An 18,568-nucleotide genomic window follows, 5' to 3' on the forward strand; every position below is an offset into this window, starting at 1 on the left:
AGGCATCATGTAATTTAGCTTCCCACTAAACACCCAGAAGCCCTGCCTAGCCCCCAGTGGGGACCTGTCTCTATCCACACCCCACAGTGGCATCACAAAACCTACTCAAGAGACGCAGCAGCTCTTCCAGGGCACTCAGCGTCTGCTGCACAGCTGCCTCTGCCTGGCCAGCCTTGTCATGGACCCTCTGAGCCTCCTGAGCTGTCTGAAGGAGGAAAGGCAGCAGCTGTGAGGTGAGATCAAGCCCACAAGTCAACAGGGAAGGAGACAAGGCAAGGGAGATGGGGACACACCTTCTCTATCACAGCAGCATCCTCCTCGACCTCGGAGAGTTTCCTCTCAAATGTGTCATCCACTTCCTTGGCCTCGTGTCGCAGGGTGGCCACGGCCTTCTCCAGGGCAAGGACACCATCAGCCGTCTTGTTGGCTTCCCCCTTCAGCCGGGCAATGTCCTGGATGGTGAGTACAGGAAAAGGCACTTTCAGAGGGGCAGAGCACAGCCAAAATCATTCTGAGTACACTGGAATAGGGAACTCGTAGAAACTGGTTCCCTCTACAAGGGACACAAAAGTATCACAAGCTGTCTTCATGCTCTCCCACCAATTGCTCCAGAGACTTGTTTCTATGTCCATGGCTCAATCCCTCCCTCACACATCAGCAAATCCCTGGGGAATTACAGCACACATCTGGGAGGTGAACACACAAACACCAGTTTTGGGACCTCACAAGCCTGCCGGTGACTCTGGCTGCAGGAGTGAAAAAATCCCCTTGGTCACTGAAAGGTGGCTACAGTGAGACGCCACAGAGATCCTCATGGAAGGAAAGTGCCTCTAGAGATCATCTACAGCCAAACTGGTATCTGCAGGACCCACTGTAGAGAAACTTCAGCCCAAAAATCAGCCCGTCAGGTCCACCATGAGGTTGCTAACTATCTCCTCTTCCTCCATGTTTTTCCCCCTTCCAAATCCTTTTCTGACAGCAATAGCACCAGAGTCTGTCCTCACCTCTTGGATCCCCGTGGTGATTTCCTTCACCTCCTCCACCAGGATGCTGCCTGCCTTTGATTCGGAAGCAGCACTATCCACGATCCCTTTGGCTCGGTCTGTCTTCTCCCTGGCACTGGTGACCATGCTGCTGATAAGGGGCAGCCTCCTCATGGCATCTTTGGCTTCTCTCCTCTTGTCTTCTGCTTGCAGGTTGAACTCTGGATGAAACATGTGGAAATGAAGCCATACTGCCTTTGCGAGATCCCACATGGAAAGGACAAGGAAGGGTTTCTAGGACGCTACCTCTGAGGCTCTTGAGGATCTGCTCCACCTCGTAGAAGGTGGCATTGCCAGCGCTGGCAGCTTGCAGGGCTGTGCTCCTGGCAAGGGTGGCTCGGGACAGCAGCTGTGTCAGCTTCTGCAATGTATCAAGGGACACAAAGGGTAGGTGAAGGACGTGGTATGGGAGCATCACACGCTCCCAGAGCAGTCTGGGAGGAGCTGGGCTCGAAGAGACCCATCAGTCTGTTCCCAAATGCTTGCTCGTGCCCCTTAATCAAGACTCCCACAGGCTGATCTGCCGTCAGAAGCTTGTGCTGGTGCTCCTCAACCAGCTCCAGCTATACCCCGAGTCAGCTCTAATCTTTGCAGGATCAGGTCTTCAACTCCTTACATGGAGGAGTTGTGCAGGTGAGATCCTGCACCAGCAGCTCCCTGCACACCCTGAGGTCTGGAGACCAGCCCCGAGGAAGGGTCCAATCCTGCACCAGGCAGGCAGAGCTGCCTTTTACAGCCCTGCAAGGACAGTGGTGGGGCCACAGGCATCCCCCCAAGGCTGCAGCTCCTGCTGGGGTGGTCTTACCGCTCTCTCGCCCTCTTGCCCCTGTAGCAGCTGCTTGGCTTCCTCCTCCCACTGCCCCACACGGCTCTGCAGGCCCCGGTACTGGGCCAGGGACGTGTCTGCCAGGCCCAGCAGGGCACTTGAGTCCTGCTTCAGCCTCGAGGCTTCCTCCTGAAACAGAGACACGGTGGGGTCCCCAGCATCTCTCCAGTTGCCCCCCAGGAATCAGAGGCAAAAGGGGGAAAAGGGTAGGAAGATGCCTATCTAGTGTCTCTCCAATGGGCATGGAGCCCTGGGAAGGGCTGGGCTGGTGGTAGGATAAGCAGGGAGGGCATCAGGAAGAGCAAGAGGGGATCTCCTGTCTGACAGACGCAAAGTCCTCACCTTAAAGGACCCAATGTCCATCTCTGTCAGGCGGGACAGGGAACTGAGGAGCACCAGGCTGCCCTGATAAGCTTTATCTGCCATCAAAGCCATTCCATCAGCATCAGCCTTCAGCCCTCCAGCCAGTGACTTGAGCTCCTCATACCTGTACACATGTGAGGTTGGAGAGCCTGGTACCAGCCAAGCTGCCAGCCTCCCATCCCAGCACTAATACTACCATCTACATTGACTCGTCCACATTCCCCAAGGCCCCACGCAGATTTATCACGCATAAAAAGTCATTTGCAAACATTCCCTGCATCCCAGTCCCTCCAATGAGCAGGGCATCTGCTGGCTCCTTACTGCTGCTCCAAAATTAGAGGTTGTTTCACACAGCTGAACCCTCACGGGCTCCATGGTGGCTCTGCTAATCCCTGCCCTACAGCTGCATGTTTTCTCCTGCACATCCCTGTTCAACTTTCTAACTTCCTTCAAGGCTGCTGCTCACATCCCACCCATGATGTGCAAAGTCCCAGCACCACTGTGGTGGGCTCTGGAGAGCCCAAGTCTGACCAAAGGAGCTACCATGGGCTCAAATTCACCCCTGGGCTGAACCCAACCCAGATTTTCAACCACATGTGGAAAACATCCCCAGAAACTTGTTCACACGTGTGGTGTTAAACCCCTTTGCCCCGCTGCAGACAGGACCCCAGGAGCATTGAGGGCTGTGAGGTGGGAAGCAAATGCTCCACAGAGCTGCCGACCCTCCATCTCCACCCCTCAGACACGCCAGCGAATTCCTTGCCTCCAGCTGCACATTCCTGCAGCTCAGATAGGGAGGCAAGGATTCTCGGCCATCCCCCTCCTCCTTCCCACGTCCACACAGGACACTGAGGCCAAGGCAGCCTGTGCTCACCTCCTGGGCAGGGAGCCCAGGGCAGCCTCTCCACCGGCGGCTGCTCGCAGCAGCTCCAGAGCCTGCTCCGCATCCTCCCGCGCCACCTTGGCAGCCTGGTCGATGGCATTGGCTGCCTGTGTGTGGCTGCAGAGCACAGAGGGGGCTTGTCACAAAGGGGTCCCACCCAGGTTTCCTCCACCAACTTCCTTGACTGTTGCATTCACTGATGCTAGATCACACCCCCTCGGGAAACACAGCGTGTCTGGGAAGGGAACCCGTATTTCGCTTGATCCTCCTGCATCTCCCAAGGACAGAGGAGCATTGGGGAGGGCAGAAATTCTCTGTTCCAACTGGACATCCAAGGGCAAAACTGATCCCAAAGATGCTTCCAAATCACATCCAATTACTTCCTCAAAGACAGCTGAGGACAACTCTATAGGGCAGCAAAGACAGCCCAGCAGCTGCATCTTCCCCTGCTCCAGGGCTGGCAGATGTCAACTAGAACTCTCTAGAAAGGATCTTCTGGGCACCTAGTAGGACCTCAGTCCTCCTCTCCTCTCTCTTGGCTAACAGTGGGAGCAACTCACCTGTTGGCCAGTCTCAGAGCCTCCTGGGCCAGCAGCAAGAACTGATTTAACCCCCCGGGAAAGCTTGAAACAGGAATGCTCTGAGGAGGGAGGAAGGAAGAGAGTTGTGAGTGCTCTTCCCTGCTCTCCACCCCATTAGGCAGTAAAAGAGGCAACTACAGCACGTTAAACCTCCACCGCCCCCAAAGACCTCTGCCAGCTCCTCTCAAGGTCCCAACTCCAAAGAAAGGACCATCAGAACACCTACATTCACAAAACAACACCTGTAATTCTTCAAATCCTTGCTTTCTCTGTTGGTTTTCTCCCCAGCCCTGAGCTGGACTAGGGGCGTGTCCCACGGGATGCCCTTACCACCCGACGGAGAGCGGCACCGCTGCGATCCAGGTCCAGCCTGGCCCTCTCCAGCAGCTGACGGGTCTCCTGCACCTGCCTCTCATACTGGCTCCCCAGAGACCTCAGTCTCTCCACCGTTGCCTTGACCTCATCCAAGCGACCCTGGGAGCTGGACCCTTGCCCCTTCATCCTGGCCACACGGCCTTCCAGAGACCTGTCGGAGGCTGGTGAGAAGGAAAGAGAAAGGCTGAAGAGAAACTCGCTGCTGTGCAAAAAGGCCCAGGCAGCAAAACCCTCCCTGATACAACCCAGACGGACCCAACAAAGGCCAGTGGGCAGGTGGTACCTTGAAGGCTCAGGGCTTCCCTGAGGATGGTCCGCAGCATCTCCTCAGCCACCAGCATCCTCCTCTCCAGCTCCTGACTCTCAGTCCCACCACCAGCTCGCACCTCTGACAAGAGCAGCTCCAGCTCTGCCAGCTGCTGCAGGTACAGCCCCACCTGCAAGCACAGACCAGGCCATCAGCCAGCAGGACACTAAACCCACGGGGAAAGACCAAGGTGGGAACCAGGGCCACAGTCAGGCCCAAGAACAGAGACCAAAATGAGGGCTCATTTTAAGATGGGGCACAAAGGATCAGTTGAATCAGGTACAAAGCCAAGGTTTGAATTCACATTTCACTTGCACCAGGAGTAGATGCTTGAGGAAGACAGGAGGAGACACTGAGCGTGAGTGAATCACTGCACTCCTTGCTGCTCAGTGGCCCTGGGGCTGGCACAGATGCTCACCTGCTCTTTCACCTGGCCATAGCAAGCTGGGCACTCACTCTCCTCACAGCGGGGCCCCTCAAAGCCAGGTTTGCAGATGCAGCTCCCGTCACTCCTGCACTTCAGGGGCTCGGCACCAACTGAGTCGCAGTCACAGGCTGCAGGTCAGAGCGACACGGATTCAGGGGGACCTGGCGCTGCCTCAAGCCACAGCACATCTCTCTCTGCTTTTCTGCCACCATTTAGCCCTGTGCCTTGGTTCCTGCCCACCATTCCCACCTTCCAGCATCCTCCTTCCCATCCAACCACTCCATCGTCAGTCATGGGTTTTCTTACTCATCCCCAGCTCAGACAGTGCCCGGCCCTCACCTTTGCACTTGTCAGAGGGGTCGGGGGCCAGGGGGTTCCCGAAGAAGCCGTCCTTGCAGCGGTCGCAGTAGAAGCCGGCGGTGTTGTAGAGGCACTTGAGGCACTGGCCGGTGCGCCGGTCGCAGTTGCCCACGGCGTTGGGCTCCACATTGCCGTTGCACCGGCACAGCTGGCAGGGCTGGGAAGCTGCTGGATCTCCAAAATAGCCATCAGCACAGTACTCACAACTGGCACCTGGGAAAGGAGACATAAACAGGAGTTAATGCTTGCACCCATGAGGCAGAGGCTGACTCGCTGCTTGTGCCCCACAGAAATGGGGGTGTTCAGCCCCATCGGGGTTGGCACAACAGCTGCTCTGCTGTCATCACCACCACGGCCAACACACAATGCCCCACACACGCTCTTGAAAGCTGGGTGCCTCAACTGACCTTCTACAAGCCGTTTCCAATTTGTTTTTTCCTTATTTTTTGTTCCCCTCTCTTTCCCACCCGTCCTTTCTCCATGCATGTTACATTTAGATGAGAACTTTTCCCAGAGCAGGACATGGTGTGTTTACCCAACCCCTGGGGCCCAAACACCCCACCGCAGGCAGGAGTGGCAGTGTTGCAGGCAAGCCGGGCTGAGAGGATGGTTGCACCTGCCCAGCTGCAAGCACAGCTGTAGAAAAAGGCAGAGCAGAAGCAAGAAGGGCTTTACCAGCAGCTCCAGGAGGGCAGTGGTCACAGACAACCTCCTCACTGCCCGGCCCCAAGGAGCAGCCCTGGCCGGGCCCGCAGGGGCAGGTCCTGCAGCTGTATGGCTGCCGAGGGTCTCGGTAGGAGCCGAAGGGGCAGCTGACAGCATTGTCCACATTTTCATCTCCTGAGTAGCATTCACCTGGAGGAGCAAGGAAAGGGCTTAGGGCAGTTTATTCACATTCCCGGTGGGACATCCTCCACCCCACCAGCCACATCAAAACAAGTACCCATGGTCCAGCAACCTCCACAAGATCTCTTCAGACCCTCACCATGCCCACATCATGTACCACATAAAATCATGAAATGGTCAGCATTGGAAAAGATCTTTAAAGGTCATTCAGTCCAGCTCCCCTGCAATAGGCAAGGACTTCTTCAACTAAACAAGCTTGCTCAAGCTCTGTCCAACCTGAGGCATTGCCATGCTTCACTTTCAAATAATAAATCAGAAGTGAAGAAATATTGCTACCTGGGTAGCTGGAGATGTTTTTTCTCTCTCTAACATGCATCCAGTTTGTTCCAAATGCATTTGACTGCAATGCTTCTAGGCTCTGGGGAGTTTTGTCTTGGATGGTCCCCACATTTCAGACCCAGGTCACAGAATCATGATCACAGACAGGATCTCAGAATCACGGAGTCATTAAGGTTGGAAGAGCCCTCCAAGACCATTGAGTCCAATCTGTGGCAGATCCCCACCTTGTAAACCAGCCCAGAGCCCTGAGTGACATGTCTAGTCCTTCCCTGGACACCTCCAGGGGTGATGACTCCTCCCTGGGCAGCCCCTTACAATATCTAATGACCCCTTCCATGAAGAAATTTCTGTGAAGTCAGTGGTCTCGACTCCCCACAGCTCCATTCTCGGGACACGGGCCGCTTCCCGCCATTCCCACGCAAGCACAGCGTGGTGGCGGCTTCTCTCACCGGTGTCAGGATCACAGATTCCTCCCCCCTGGCAGTTGCAGGGCACGCAGGTGCTGAAGGGCCCCTGGCCGGGGCTGTCCCTGCGGTATCCAGGGGCACAGCTCTCGCAGAACTGGCCACGGTACGGCGCCGGGCACTGGCAGCGCTCCACCCAGGGCGCGGGCACGCCGGGCACGGGCTGTGCTGACACCAGGGTCACGTTGTCGATGTAGCCGGTGCCTGCAGGGAAGGACGGACTGTCACCTACCTACAGGGGACAGCAGCGTCACCTGCGTGACCCCCAGAGCCAGGACCTGCGCAGGTCACGTGTCCTATTGCAATGCCCATGGGCAAACGGAGCAGCCAAACCAGTTGCTATCCTGCTCAATCTCTTTGCTATTTAATTTTGCCCCCTCGGAGCACTTGCTATTTTTATCTTTTAATAAACTTTAGCAAAGGTGCATCCATCCAGAGACTTGTCACCAACAACTAGGAGAAGCGAGCCTCCCAAGCTCTCTGTGCACTCACTGTATTCCCCAAAGGTGGCTCGGATCCGGAGGGCTGTCAGGTTTCCCAGCAGCCTGCGAAATTCAAAGTGATTCAGTCTCGGGCTCCACTTGCTGCTTGGGTGCTCATCCAGCCTGCCATGGGAGAGGGGGAAGTGGAACTGATATCACAAAAATGATACGCCTCCTTCAAAACCACAACAGCTCATCCACCTCCCTCCTGGGAGCTCAAGGCTTTGGGCAATGACCTCCACGCATGCAACTGTTCCAGAGCCGAGAACTCAACCCAACCTGAAGCCACATCTTCTGCTGCCCTTCTCACAAAGTGACCTCCTTATCCAGGACAGAAGCGCCTGAGATGCATCCAGCCCAGACCAGGCAGGCATTTGCCACCTCCAAGGAACCATGGCTGAACCCAGGACCTCCCTAAAGCCACAACCATTCTTGCTCCCCCTGCTCCAAACACCCCAGCTCCCCACTTTACCTGAACGTGTACGTCTGGCTGATGCCACAGGGCAGGTCCTTTCCCAGGGGCAAGAAGGGGGCAGTGACTCTCAGGCCATGTCCTTCCAGGACCACATCGTGTGGGGATGGCTGGCGTCCCCCTCGGTCCAGGCGGTAGTCAAAGGAGAGCGTCTGCCCATAGCTCAGCTGCTGGTTCCCAAGGAATTTTGCTGCAAAGGGAAAACCCAAGGCTTAAAATCTTTCCTTCCTCCTAAAAGCTCAGTTCATGGGATCCGAGCAAGCAAAGGGTTCACTCTGCCCACCACTGACCCCACACCTACCAGGTGCCATGAAGTATATTGGCTCCTCGCTCCTGGCTGCTATGAAGGCATCCTGGTGGCGTGGGGACCACTGGAGCTGGGCTGGGGAGCCACTTTCATGGACACCTCGCCAGCCCTCAGTACCTGGAGCACAAACAGGGAGCAGACAGTGTGGACAGGGAAGGTGTTTCTAGGATTCCAGTAACCTCCCTGAGATGTGTCTTATCAAAACTCTCCAGCTTCCTACTCCGACCTCTGAGGGGGCAGCACAGTTATCCCTGTGCTCACACGTCTGTAAATCAGCCTGGCTGGGCACAGAGGCCTCCTTCCAAGAGGCAGGAAAGACATAAGGTAGAAATCCTAAGCCCCCCTCAACCCTTGGACCCTCCTTCTGCCTAGGACCAAGCCATCCCATCAAAGCAAGGTTGCTGCAGCCACAGGCAGGTTGGATGAGCGCCCAAGAGGCAAGCACAGCCCAAGGCTGACTTCCAGCACAGTTGTGAACCACGGGGGTCCTCCAGCCCACTGAAGAGAAGGGATGGCCCAGGAGCCATGGGGAAGTCCTGCTTGGGCTTCACCTTGCTGGAAGGTAGAGGTGATGTTGTGGACACTGTGGTTGTCGGCACTGATGCAACTGGCTGAGTGCCCGTAGCAGAAGCAGGGGGAGCACCCTGCAGGGTTTCTGGCATCCAGGTTATAGAAGTGTCGCTTGCACCTGGGAAAATGCAAGAAGGTGACAATGTTCAAGTTGTTTTCTCCTTTTACTGGCCTACACAACCATCCCTCTGATGCAATACAGCCATCAGCAGGGTTCAGGGTCATCACTGGGCTGGGATGGCCAGATGGGCGTGAGTAATGGTTCAACCTGACAGAGGGCAGGGCCACACTGAATACTGGGAAGAAACTGTCCTGTGAGGGTGGTGAGGGACTGGCCCAGGTTGCCCAGAGAAGCTGTAGCTGCCCTATCCCTGGAAGTGTCCAAGGCCAGGCTAGATGGGGCTTGGAGTAACCCGGGGTAGTGGAAGGTGTCCCTGCCCATGGCTGGGGGTAGAATAGGATGAGCTCTAACATCCTTTCCAACCCAAACCACTCTGAGACTTGGTGAACTGCCAGGGAATTGCAGAGAGGAGGCTGTGCCAAGCAGTGCCCAGCACGTCCTCCCGACACCCACCTCTGGCACTGCTCTCCAGTGGTGCTCTCCTTGCAGACGCAGTGGCCGAAGTGACAGTCTCCCATGCTGCCTGCTGGGTCACACTCACACTGCAGGCTCCTGCAAAGGTACACCAGGAACCTCTACCTGGAGTTCCAGCTTGGCCTGGGAGCTCAGTGCTTCCTGCTACTACACAAGACAGTGGAGAACCCTCCCAGCTACCATTCCCGTGCAAGACGTGGGGAAATAATCTGCATATCCACCTCTTTCTGAAATCTGCAGCACTGTGGGTGCCAGGTTGAGCCAGTGCCCATTGCTACTGCTCCAGGGCATCCCAAAGCACCAGACCTGCCTACAAGTGCAAAGTGAAGCTCCACTGAGCTTAATAAACCCTGGCTGAGTTTAATAGACCTTGACTGAGCTCCACCAAGCAGCAGCACTCCAGGGAGGCCTGGGCAGGGGGCCAGACCCAGCAGCAGGACTGCAGGCAGCATCTCTTGCTTGGCACCCTTTGCCTGCCAGCAGCCCCAAAGGAGCAATGTGGGGGGTGAGGTGAGGAAAAAGAGGACACAGCTGAGGAAGTCAGATCAGAAGTGTTTCTAAAGGTGTTTAAACAGGGCGTCATGAAAAGGAAGGGGTTGATTTTTGCATGCACATCTCCTTGTGAGTGGCACCAACATGAGGCAGTCCCACAACTGGCAGGTTTGTTTTACACGGCTGTCGCTTGTGGGGAATTATCTGGGTAATGAAACCATCACCTCAGAGTGCGGCTAAGTTCAGATTTTGATGGTGTTGCAGGACACCAAGCCCCGCAGGTTAGCACAGAGGTCCAGCCTCACTCAAGCCCACTCTCTCCTAGCATGGTTGGCTTAAGGCTGTCCATGAGCTGCCATGAAACCGAGCCTGCCTTTGCAGGGGGCGTTTTCAGCCAGCACAGCCCCAGGAGAGCTCTGGAGGCTGGCCCTCCCACTGGCCCCATGCCACTGATGGTGGCCAGCACTCACTGCCCGCTCCTCCAGCACCCAGCCTCGGACAGGGACTCGAAGCCCGGCTGGCACTGGTCGCATTTGTCCCCCATCGCTCCGGGTTTGCAGCTGCACCGGCCATCGTTGTCACACTGTGTGCTGAGGGAACCTGCAGAAAGACAGGAGGGAGACGCTGGGATGGGCACCCTCCTACCCCAATCACTCCGTGAGTTTGTGACGATTTCAGAGGGCAGGTGGGTGTTGAAACCTGTGGTCTGGTATGTCGGGGCTCAGAGCCGGGCCCGCCCAGGCACTCCCTACCCCAGCCGGCAGCCGTGCACCTACCCCAGGGGTGGCAGAGGCAGGGCAGGCAGCACTGCTGTCCCTGCCGGCGGAAGAAGCCGTCCTTGCAGCGCTCGCAGCGCACGCCCTCCGTGTTGCCCAGGCAGCCGAGGCAGCGGTACCCGTTCCCCGTCTCCCTCAGGAGCTGCCAGTCAAAGACGCACTGCCTGGACATCCCATTGCAGTCACAGACTGGGGAGAGGAGAGCAGAGACACATCTCAGATGATGCCTAGAGATGAAGGCACCAGCAGCAATCCCACCCTGAGGGGCAAGGAACAGGGGGCAGGTGGTGTGAACCTCCCCTTCCTGCTCTGCTAACAGTGAGCTGCTCCCCACATCCCTGGGTTTGCCCCCATGTCCGTGTCCATCAGCCACCCCAGTGCCACCAGTGCCCACACCGTGCCCTGCATCCCCACACTGGGGAGGAATGCCCCACTTCACTGCTGAGGGTGGACAAACCCAAGCCAAGCAGCCGCAATCCACACAACAGTATTGCCAGGGCTGCTCCCCGTTCTTTCACAGGTCTTGCAACACAAACAGGACATGGAATAAGCAGAGATGGTTTAAAAAAAAAAACCCAGTCTTGTCCTGAGAAAAGCATGGGTAACTATCCCATTACACCGTAGGTTGGAGACAGACAGGACTCACTGAGGGTCAGCGACAAACAGCCCAGATTTATTATGGCCACCCCCTTTTACAGTGGGTTCAAAACTCCCAGGCTTAGACAACTGATTGTTCGGGGTCCCAGCACCACCCAGCTCCCTGAGCAGTGATGTGTCTGCATTCGGGATTGAATAGGATTGGCAAGGATCCCTGTTTGGGTTCAAACATATCCTATTCTTGCTCACCCAGGGACTTGTTTAATTCTAGGCTGGTGGAGTTTGGGGATCTGCTATGGCCAAATTTATCTTTGCAGCTACAGCCCAGCTACAGCTGCGAGAGGTAACTTTACTGGAGACTTTGGGGAAAAGGGAAAGTTTCCTGAGGCTATCCTTTGTAACACTCAGCCAGGAGTGAGTTGAGTAGGAAAAGCTCAACCAACTTCTGTTGCTGGTAGGGACACGAAAGAACTACACTCACCCAACAGGTTGAAGCGAGGAAAGACAAGGGACGTTTATTGTCGTTTTGGGTTTAAATAGGATTTGGAGTTTGGTCCAGGATTGGAGGACAAAGGGGACACCCCTCTGACTCCAATGGTCATCTCAGAAGTCCATCACACATTGGTATGTGAAAACAATCTACTTGTTTATGTGACATCTGTGAGAAACCCCACTAGAAATATGTAAACAGTTATCAGAAGGCTGAAAATCAGAGCGACAAACTTCCACCAGGTCTCCCCACCCAGGTCTGCAGTGCAGGGTGATGAGGACTGGTCTGTGATCCAAGGAGTTTGGCAGAAGTGTGCTGGCTAAGAGGGGGATTAACAAAAAAGGTTTGGGCGGAATTGGACAGGTCACCTCACCCCACCCTCCCTCACTGTGAAGAAAAGCTGCAGCTGCCCACAGTGCTGCATGAGGGATGGCAGGAAGAACAGGCATGAGATTCTGCATTCCTCTATAGCCAAGACAGATGAACCCTATAGCCTCGACAGCTCCCTCTAAGGAGCTCTGCTCACTGCTGGCCTCCGTGGGACAGGAAAGGCCATCCCCAGTTACCCAACCTGTGCTCATGTCACCTCTGAGAGCACGGGAGGTGGAGGGAGCCCAAAAATGGGCAGAAGCCTGCTGCATGGATGCAGACAGTGCCTTGTACTCACACACAATGAGCCTCCTCCTTCCCAGCTCTCTTCTGGCATAGCTCAGCCCCAGGGTACAACGTCCCTGTCCTCCGCACATGTGATTCCTGGGACCAGGCAAAGCCTCCTGCTCCGTGCTCACACCTGGGCGCCGCCCTCCCACACACCCATCGGCTCCCGCATTCCAGAGGGAGGCACTCAGTGCAGCCTCTGCCAAGAGCAGAGATGACCTCATGCGCCAGCAAACAGGGAGAGAGATTTTTCCAACTCCGGCAAGCACAGCCTCGCAATCTGGCTCCTAGGAGACCAAGACAGAGCTCAGGAGATCTTCTGCCACCCTAGCCAGCTGGGAGGGGATCTGTGGGCACAGAATTCCTGCCTCTAGGGTCTGGGAAAGTAACTCCAGCCTCAGAGAAGGTCAGCAGTGACCAAAGGGCATGGACAACACAAAGGACCAATGGAGAACAGCAGCGTGAGACTTTCTTCAAGTATTTGTGCCCACCCTCACAGCAGCAAGATCTCACTTGGATTGATCCCACTCCCCATGCCTTTACACTCCAGCTAGATCTCAAGCTGGAAGTGACCCGTAAGGATCTTTGAGTTGAACTCCACCCATGCATCACCCTACGCAATCTAGAGGATTTACTGGGTTGCTAAATTACAGGCATGAGCACCATTCCCCCAGGGAATGAAAATCTTTCTTTGAGTGTTGCTCTACTGCTGCAGCATGTTAGGAACCAGCTCTTCAGCCCTGGAACAAATTCCTGTCTTGCTCATTCAAAGCCATTTAAGGTGCTGTGCAGGTTAGTGCCACCGCTGCACTGGTATGTGTGCTCCTGGTCATCTCCCAGAAACTCAGGAGCTCAGGCAGGATAGTCCTTCCCAAGAACAAGGCACTGGAATTGATAATCAGATGGAGCAGGAAGGACTGCTGGAGGATGAGGACCAACTGAGGACAGGATCACTTCTGTATCCAGGTGCCCTGAGGCTCTGCTCTGAGATCATCCATGGAAAAGAGCAGGTTCCATTGAGGAGAAGCTTTGCGGCTGGATTTTTTCAGCACTACGTCAGGATGCAGGAGATCCATGGCACATCCAGCAGGATGTCATTCCCCCAGCTCCCACCAGCAGAATAAAGCACGAAAAATGCTTGATGGCTATGCTGAGATGAACTCTCACATCAGAAAGGCTTGGAGAAGAAGACAGTCAGCTTCAGGGTTCTTAAACTGTCTCCCTGAATTCACAAAACCAGACAATGAGGGTGGCCCTGGGTCTGTGAGGATCCAACAGCCCTGTACGCGTGAGCCAACCTGCAAAGATCCCTCCTTCCATCAGGAGAACAACAGAGCTTTGCATGCAATGAAGGCTCCATGTCAACAGAGGCCATTCCCTGCTCTGTGCTCTTGGGACAGTGACCCACAAGACTGTCCCATCTGCTGCTCCACGGCTGGGTGTCCCCATTGCCCAGCTTCTCATTGCAGGAAGACCTGCCTGGGGCTTCTGGGCCTCCATCAGCAGGCTACGTTACACCACTGAACCCACTCAAAGTCTGCTGCAGCATGGAAACAGCCCTTATCGACCATCGGCTTTACATACACACAGAAACGGGTTCAAGAGTCCCTGGGAAAGCAGCACTTTCCCACACACTGCCAGGAAGGAGCAGAGGAAGAATCTATACCAGTATTTTAAAACTTGCATGTAATTAAGGCTGATGTAATAATTAACCCAAGGAGCATGTAAAGCAAAGCAGATCTTTTCTTTCTTTTGAAAAAAGCCCCAACAAAAACATTATTCAGCACTTATTTCCCTTTGCACCAAACTTAAAACTGATAAAATTCAACTTCAAGCCCAGCAAGCTTATTTCAGAACATCAGTACTGGAGACAAAAAAAAAAAATTAAATCATTCAGTATTTACAAAATACATGCGAAACCCTGATTTTGGTCAAACTTACCCATCTCCAGACTATAGGCCAATGAAACTGAAATTCAGATAGCTGAATTACCACTGGGCTGAATACATTTAAATCTCCCTCCATGACACTCTCCACTAGGTGAGATTTGCATGTGCAAGAGGATCTGCTGGATTTTTAAACACGTGGACTGCAGGAGACTCCGGTCTCCCATAGAGCGGCAGGGCTGCGGCACCTTGTAAGCCCCACAGACTCACACAAAATCCAAACACTGCCATGTCATTACAGCAAACCGCGTCCTGGATGCTTCCAGCTCTTCTTCAGGCTCGGGGAAGGTTTTGGTTCCAGCAGTGATGGGCAGATCAGCCACTGCCTGGGCAATGCTTGTGCTCACACCCGCATCCCACCCCGGGAGCAAAGCTCTACACAGACAGCAATGAGGTAATTGCATATAAATACGTTATCGAAAGGGGATGCCAGTGGAAAAACCAAGACCAACTCCTCGTGGCATATTTAACCTCGGAGGGAAACTAAGAAGCACCTACAGATCCAGTATCAATCCCGAAGGCAGGAGGGGAAGAGTGCCCTAGCAGGATGCCACGCTCCCGAGTTACCAGCACTTCCAGTTACCGGCGCTCTCCAGCACAGGGGAGCGAGCTGCGAGCCAATCTTCCGGCGGGACGGGAGCACGAACAGCCGCCCCACCCGCAGCCTCACCTTCTCCGCTGCGTGTGCTCCGGCCCGCGGGCAGGAGGGACGCGGCCAGGCAGGCGAGGGGCAGCAGCCAGCACTCGGCCATTTCTTGTGCCGGGGAGCACCAGGCGCCCGTCCCGGCGGGGCTCCACACCGGCTGCCTGGTGCCTTTTTTTGGTGCGTGTTTTATCGGCTGCTCCACCTGAGTCACTCCCAACAGGAAGAGCGCGTGTGCCGTGGGCTGACTCACAGCGAGACCCAGCCCAGGGAGCGCAGACAGGCGCCTGCCCCATCCACAGACAGGCACTGTCGAGGCACAGCACCCCGAGGACCTCCTGCATGCGCCTCTTAGGGAAATAGAATTTATCTGCAGCTCCTGAAGACAGCCCTGCTGCCCGTCCCGCTCGCCCAGCTCCATCTCCCCGGCCGCCGCTGCCTCCACAGGCCGGGCAGAGGTGCGGCTGGGGAGAGCCGGGCTGTCCGGGCACGCCGGAGGCTTGCAGGGAACAAAATGCAACAGGATGAGCTCACAGGAAGCCTGGGGAGGGTGGATGGGGGCCGCCTGCCCGCAAGCCAGGTCCAGCCAGCCAACCTGCAAGAGCAAGGCTCGTTTCAGGTGACTAGCAGGACTGGGGATGCAAAGTGACCCAAGGTCAGCTTGAATAAATGCCCAGAAAGCAGATCGATTGGGATTTACCAGATAAGCATCAAGTTCAGGAAATCCCCAGACCTAGAGATGAGGTGGAGGCGGAAATCATCACACGTTTGCCTGCCTTTGCTCCTGAGATGGAAAACAAGCTTAGATGCGTCCTTGGCCTCACCTACTACGTCATTTTTATGCCCGAAGAAGGATGAGGAGTGGGGACAGAGATGGGGAAAATGCTTGTCTGAGGCTGCTGATAGAGCCAGGAAGATGCCAGGCTCCACAGCCCAGGTCCATCACCACTTTTTTCTCAAGGGCAGCTGACAAGCCACACAAGGCATGAAGGCCAGTTCCACCTCACTCCTTGCCTTTGCCTTGCAGGATGACATGACCATTTCTACAGGGGCACAGAGGCTGGGGTTCTCCACATCCTGCACACACCAGGACAAGCAGGACTCCAGCATATCCACCTGCCCTGAGGAAGCAGCTCATCAGAGGGGCACAGTGAAGGACGGGCCCTCATGATGAATCACAGCACCTCCCCTGCCTAATGCCATGACACTCCTAATGCCACAGGGACTGCGGGTAATCCAGGAGCACCTTTAAATAGAAGGAAAACACCTAACAAGTTCATGCTTGACATGTCAAGAGACACAAGTTGCCTATAGGTCCCCTTCTCCAATTAGGGATACAAGCTCAATCCAAGGATTGACATGCTGCTCACTTCAGGCCTGACAGACCAGGGTGATTAACACTGAGTTCCTTGTCTGAGCCTCTTACACTCCCCAAGAGCCTCCAGACACTCCAGACACCTGGAGCTGACTCACAGGGCTTTCCTCTGTAGCTCCTGGTGATCTCATGGGCGCAGCCAGCCCAAACTCACCACAGCTCTGCACCTCCCTTTGCCAACTGTACCTGCCTCTGCTGATTGAGTCAACTCACTTTGCTAAACAGGAGGTTTCCTTTTCATTTCACTTGCTGGATCTTAATACAGCTCACAACAAGGAACACAGCATCCTAGACATGATAGTGGCATGGTGGGTTTGGCATCTAATGTTGTTTTACCTGGTTTTCATTACTGTTTTTTTAAGTGAGATAAAATTATTTGTGGTGTTCCCACCAATTCAAAAGCTCTTAGGATCCACTCATACCTCTAAGGAGACACAATCCCTTCTGCTCTTGAGTACATCACTGGCCCACAACACCTCTGCTGTGTCCTTCCTACCTGCTGACACCCCTCTGCTCAGGAAGGTCATCTCCAGCAGCTTGGTCCTTAACAGCAGTTCCCTTAGATCTCACCCAGGCCACATCCTCGGCTGACTTCTCTCTTGGAAAACCAGCCCTCCTCATCAGGAAGCTTTTCCCTTATCTGTCTCCTCCATGTTATCCCTTTTATCTCACTGTTGCCACCCCACCTCTCACTCCACTTGTGCAAACAAGGCCGTTACTCAGTCATCTCTGCTTATTGACTCAGATTACTCTCACCTTGTCATCTGCCACTATGCTTCAAGATGACCTCTGAAAACCACAAGCCATGAGGCTACCAAAAATGTATTTCCTGGGGCCCTGATTTTCTAAACACATCCGATCTGGAATGAGCAGCTGACCCCACCCTCCACAGAGTCATGTCCCACTGCAACCTGTCGCTGTGGCAGCACCCTTGAGAAAAGGTCTCACACCAACATGATCAACAGAGATGTTTCACCTCTTAGTAAACAGAAGTGTGAGCAAAGAGAGGCATAAAGAACAGCTGTGCTCCTCAGACACCACAACAAAACAGTTTTGTTTTACTGGAAAACCCCTCTCTTTTACTCTGCAACACAAGAAAAAGTCCTTCTGAAGATGTTTTTTGTTCACTCACAACAGAGCCAAAAAAGCTGTTCCTGCAGGCAGACCACTGTGGCTCACAGGTTCATCAGTCCTTGAGGATGTGGTCGTGGCAGAATTAAGTGCTCCAAAATCAGTCTGAAACAACATAATAACCTAAATTTTGATGACAGTTGCTGGTGAAAAGTGATGGATGTGTAAAAAACTCTGAAGTGATGGTTTCATTAATGCAAGCAAGGGAGGAAACCCATTTTGGTGACACGTCAGATGAACACCATTGATGCTGTGAGTCCTTGCAGCCCAGGTCAATCCTCGCATCCCCAAGCCTCCTTCTGCAAGGGGCCATCTGATCTGCCACCTCCTCCAGGAGGAAATCCTCTGGGATTTCCTCAGTGTGGAAAATCAGTGATCATGATGTGCTGGTATCACCAACCACCAGTGCAGCAATGGAGCCTGGACTTCAGTCTCTCCTCTCACAGTTGGGTGCCCTGGGAAAAAGTCCTTGTGACAGCCAGAGCCACCTGGAGCAGAGATGGTTCAGGCAGCAGCTTTGCTGGGATGGGCAGAGGCAGGCAGGGAGCAGGCAGTGAGCAAGCAGGGCAGGGCAGGGCAGCAGCAGTGGCACAGCAAGGAAGTGCTGTCATGTCCGGCCGTGCTTTGCCTGTGCCCTGCCCGGGCCAGCGAGGGGTGAGACAAACAGGGATGAAGGAAGAAGACATTGCCATCCCACTGCATTCCCCTCTCATCCCCATGCCCAGCCTCTATGGGGTAATTTTACATGGCATTCCTGATGTTTCTGGGATGGGGGCACATTGAAGGTGTCAAGCCAGCAGCCAACTAGAGAAAATAACTCACCAGAATGTGGTCCAACATGTCATGAGTGTAGATGGGGAGCATGGGACACTGCCAGCTCAATGTGACAGCTATTTGACCTCCTTCACTTCCTCTGATCCAGGCAAACACAGCAGAGATGTCTCCTCCAGGCCGCTGTTCCCAGCACTTTTTAACTTGTAACAATATCCTGTACTCCCCACAAGTGAGAGGGAACCCAGCTCAGCTCTGTCCAAGCCCACCCCACTGCTCACCAGACCCCTTGCCCCCTGCCAGCCTCCTGCTTCTCCAGAGAACACAGGAGACATGATGGGGTTTGAACCTGGGCAGTGAGAAGAAACGCAGGGAACTGAAGAATAAAGGCTGCCAGGCTTGGTCACTGCTCAGCAAGGTGCCTCCTCACCCACCTTGATGTCAGGTACT

The 18,568-nt window shown here is 54.7% G+C and overlaps 1 protein-coding gene across 1 annotated transcript in view; it reads right to left on the reverse strand.

Annotated features, from left to right (window-relative positions):
• The window catches only part of LAMC2 (laminin subunit gamma 2), a 12,451-nt gene extending 1,759 nt beyond the window's left edge, over positions 1-10,692 (reverse strand). The window contains exons 1-21 of the mRNA XM_066192234.1: positions 10,509-10,692; positions 10,203-10,332; positions 9,220-9,318; positions 8,627-8,763; positions 8,070-8,192; positions 7,769-7,958; positions 7,307-7,419; positions 6,800-7,018; positions 5,841-6,020; positions 5,145-5,378; positions 4,797-4,933; positions 4,355-4,508; positions 4,027-4,232; positions 3,676-3,755; positions 3,107-3,232; positions 2,212-2,356; positions 1,849-1,998; positions 1,290-1,404; positions 1,005-1,204; positions 294-452; positions 106-205 (exon numbers count right to left, since the gene is read on the reverse strand). Of these exons, the coding sequence (XP_066048331.1) occupies positions 106-205; positions 294-452; positions 1,005-1,204; positions 1,290-1,404; positions 1,849-1,998; positions 2,212-2,356; positions 3,107-3,232; positions 3,676-3,755; positions 4,027-4,232; positions 4,355-4,508; positions 4,797-4,933; positions 5,145-5,378; positions 5,841-6,020; positions 6,800-7,018; positions 7,307-7,419; positions 7,769-7,958; positions 8,070-8,192; positions 8,627-8,763; positions 9,220-9,318; positions 10,203-10,332; positions 10,509-10,680 (3,169 nt within the window). The 5' untranslated portion in view covers positions 10,681-10,692. The remainder of the gene's footprint in view (positions 1-105; positions 206-293; positions 453-1,004; positions 1,205-1,289; positions 1,405-1,848; positions 1,999-2,211; positions 2,357-3,106; positions 3,233-3,675; positions 3,756-4,026; positions 4,233-4,354; positions 4,509-4,796; positions 4,934-5,144; positions 5,379-5,840; positions 6,021-6,799; positions 7,019-7,306; positions 7,420-7,768; positions 7,959-8,069; positions 8,193-8,626; positions 8,764-9,219; positions 9,319-10,202; positions 10,333-10,508) is intronic.
• Positions 10,693-18,568: the final 7,876 nt, after the last annotated feature.

The sequence above is a fragment of the Chamaea fasciata genome, unplaced genomic scaffold (assembly GCF_029207755.1).
Source record: "Chamaea fasciata isolate MVZ Bird 193981 ecotype frontalis unplaced genomic scaffold, bChaFas1.0.hap1 SCAF_10, whole genome shotgun sequence".
Classification (NCBI taxonomy): Eukaryota; Metazoa; Chordata; class Aves; order Passeriformes; family Sylviidae; genus Chamaea; species Chamaea fasciata.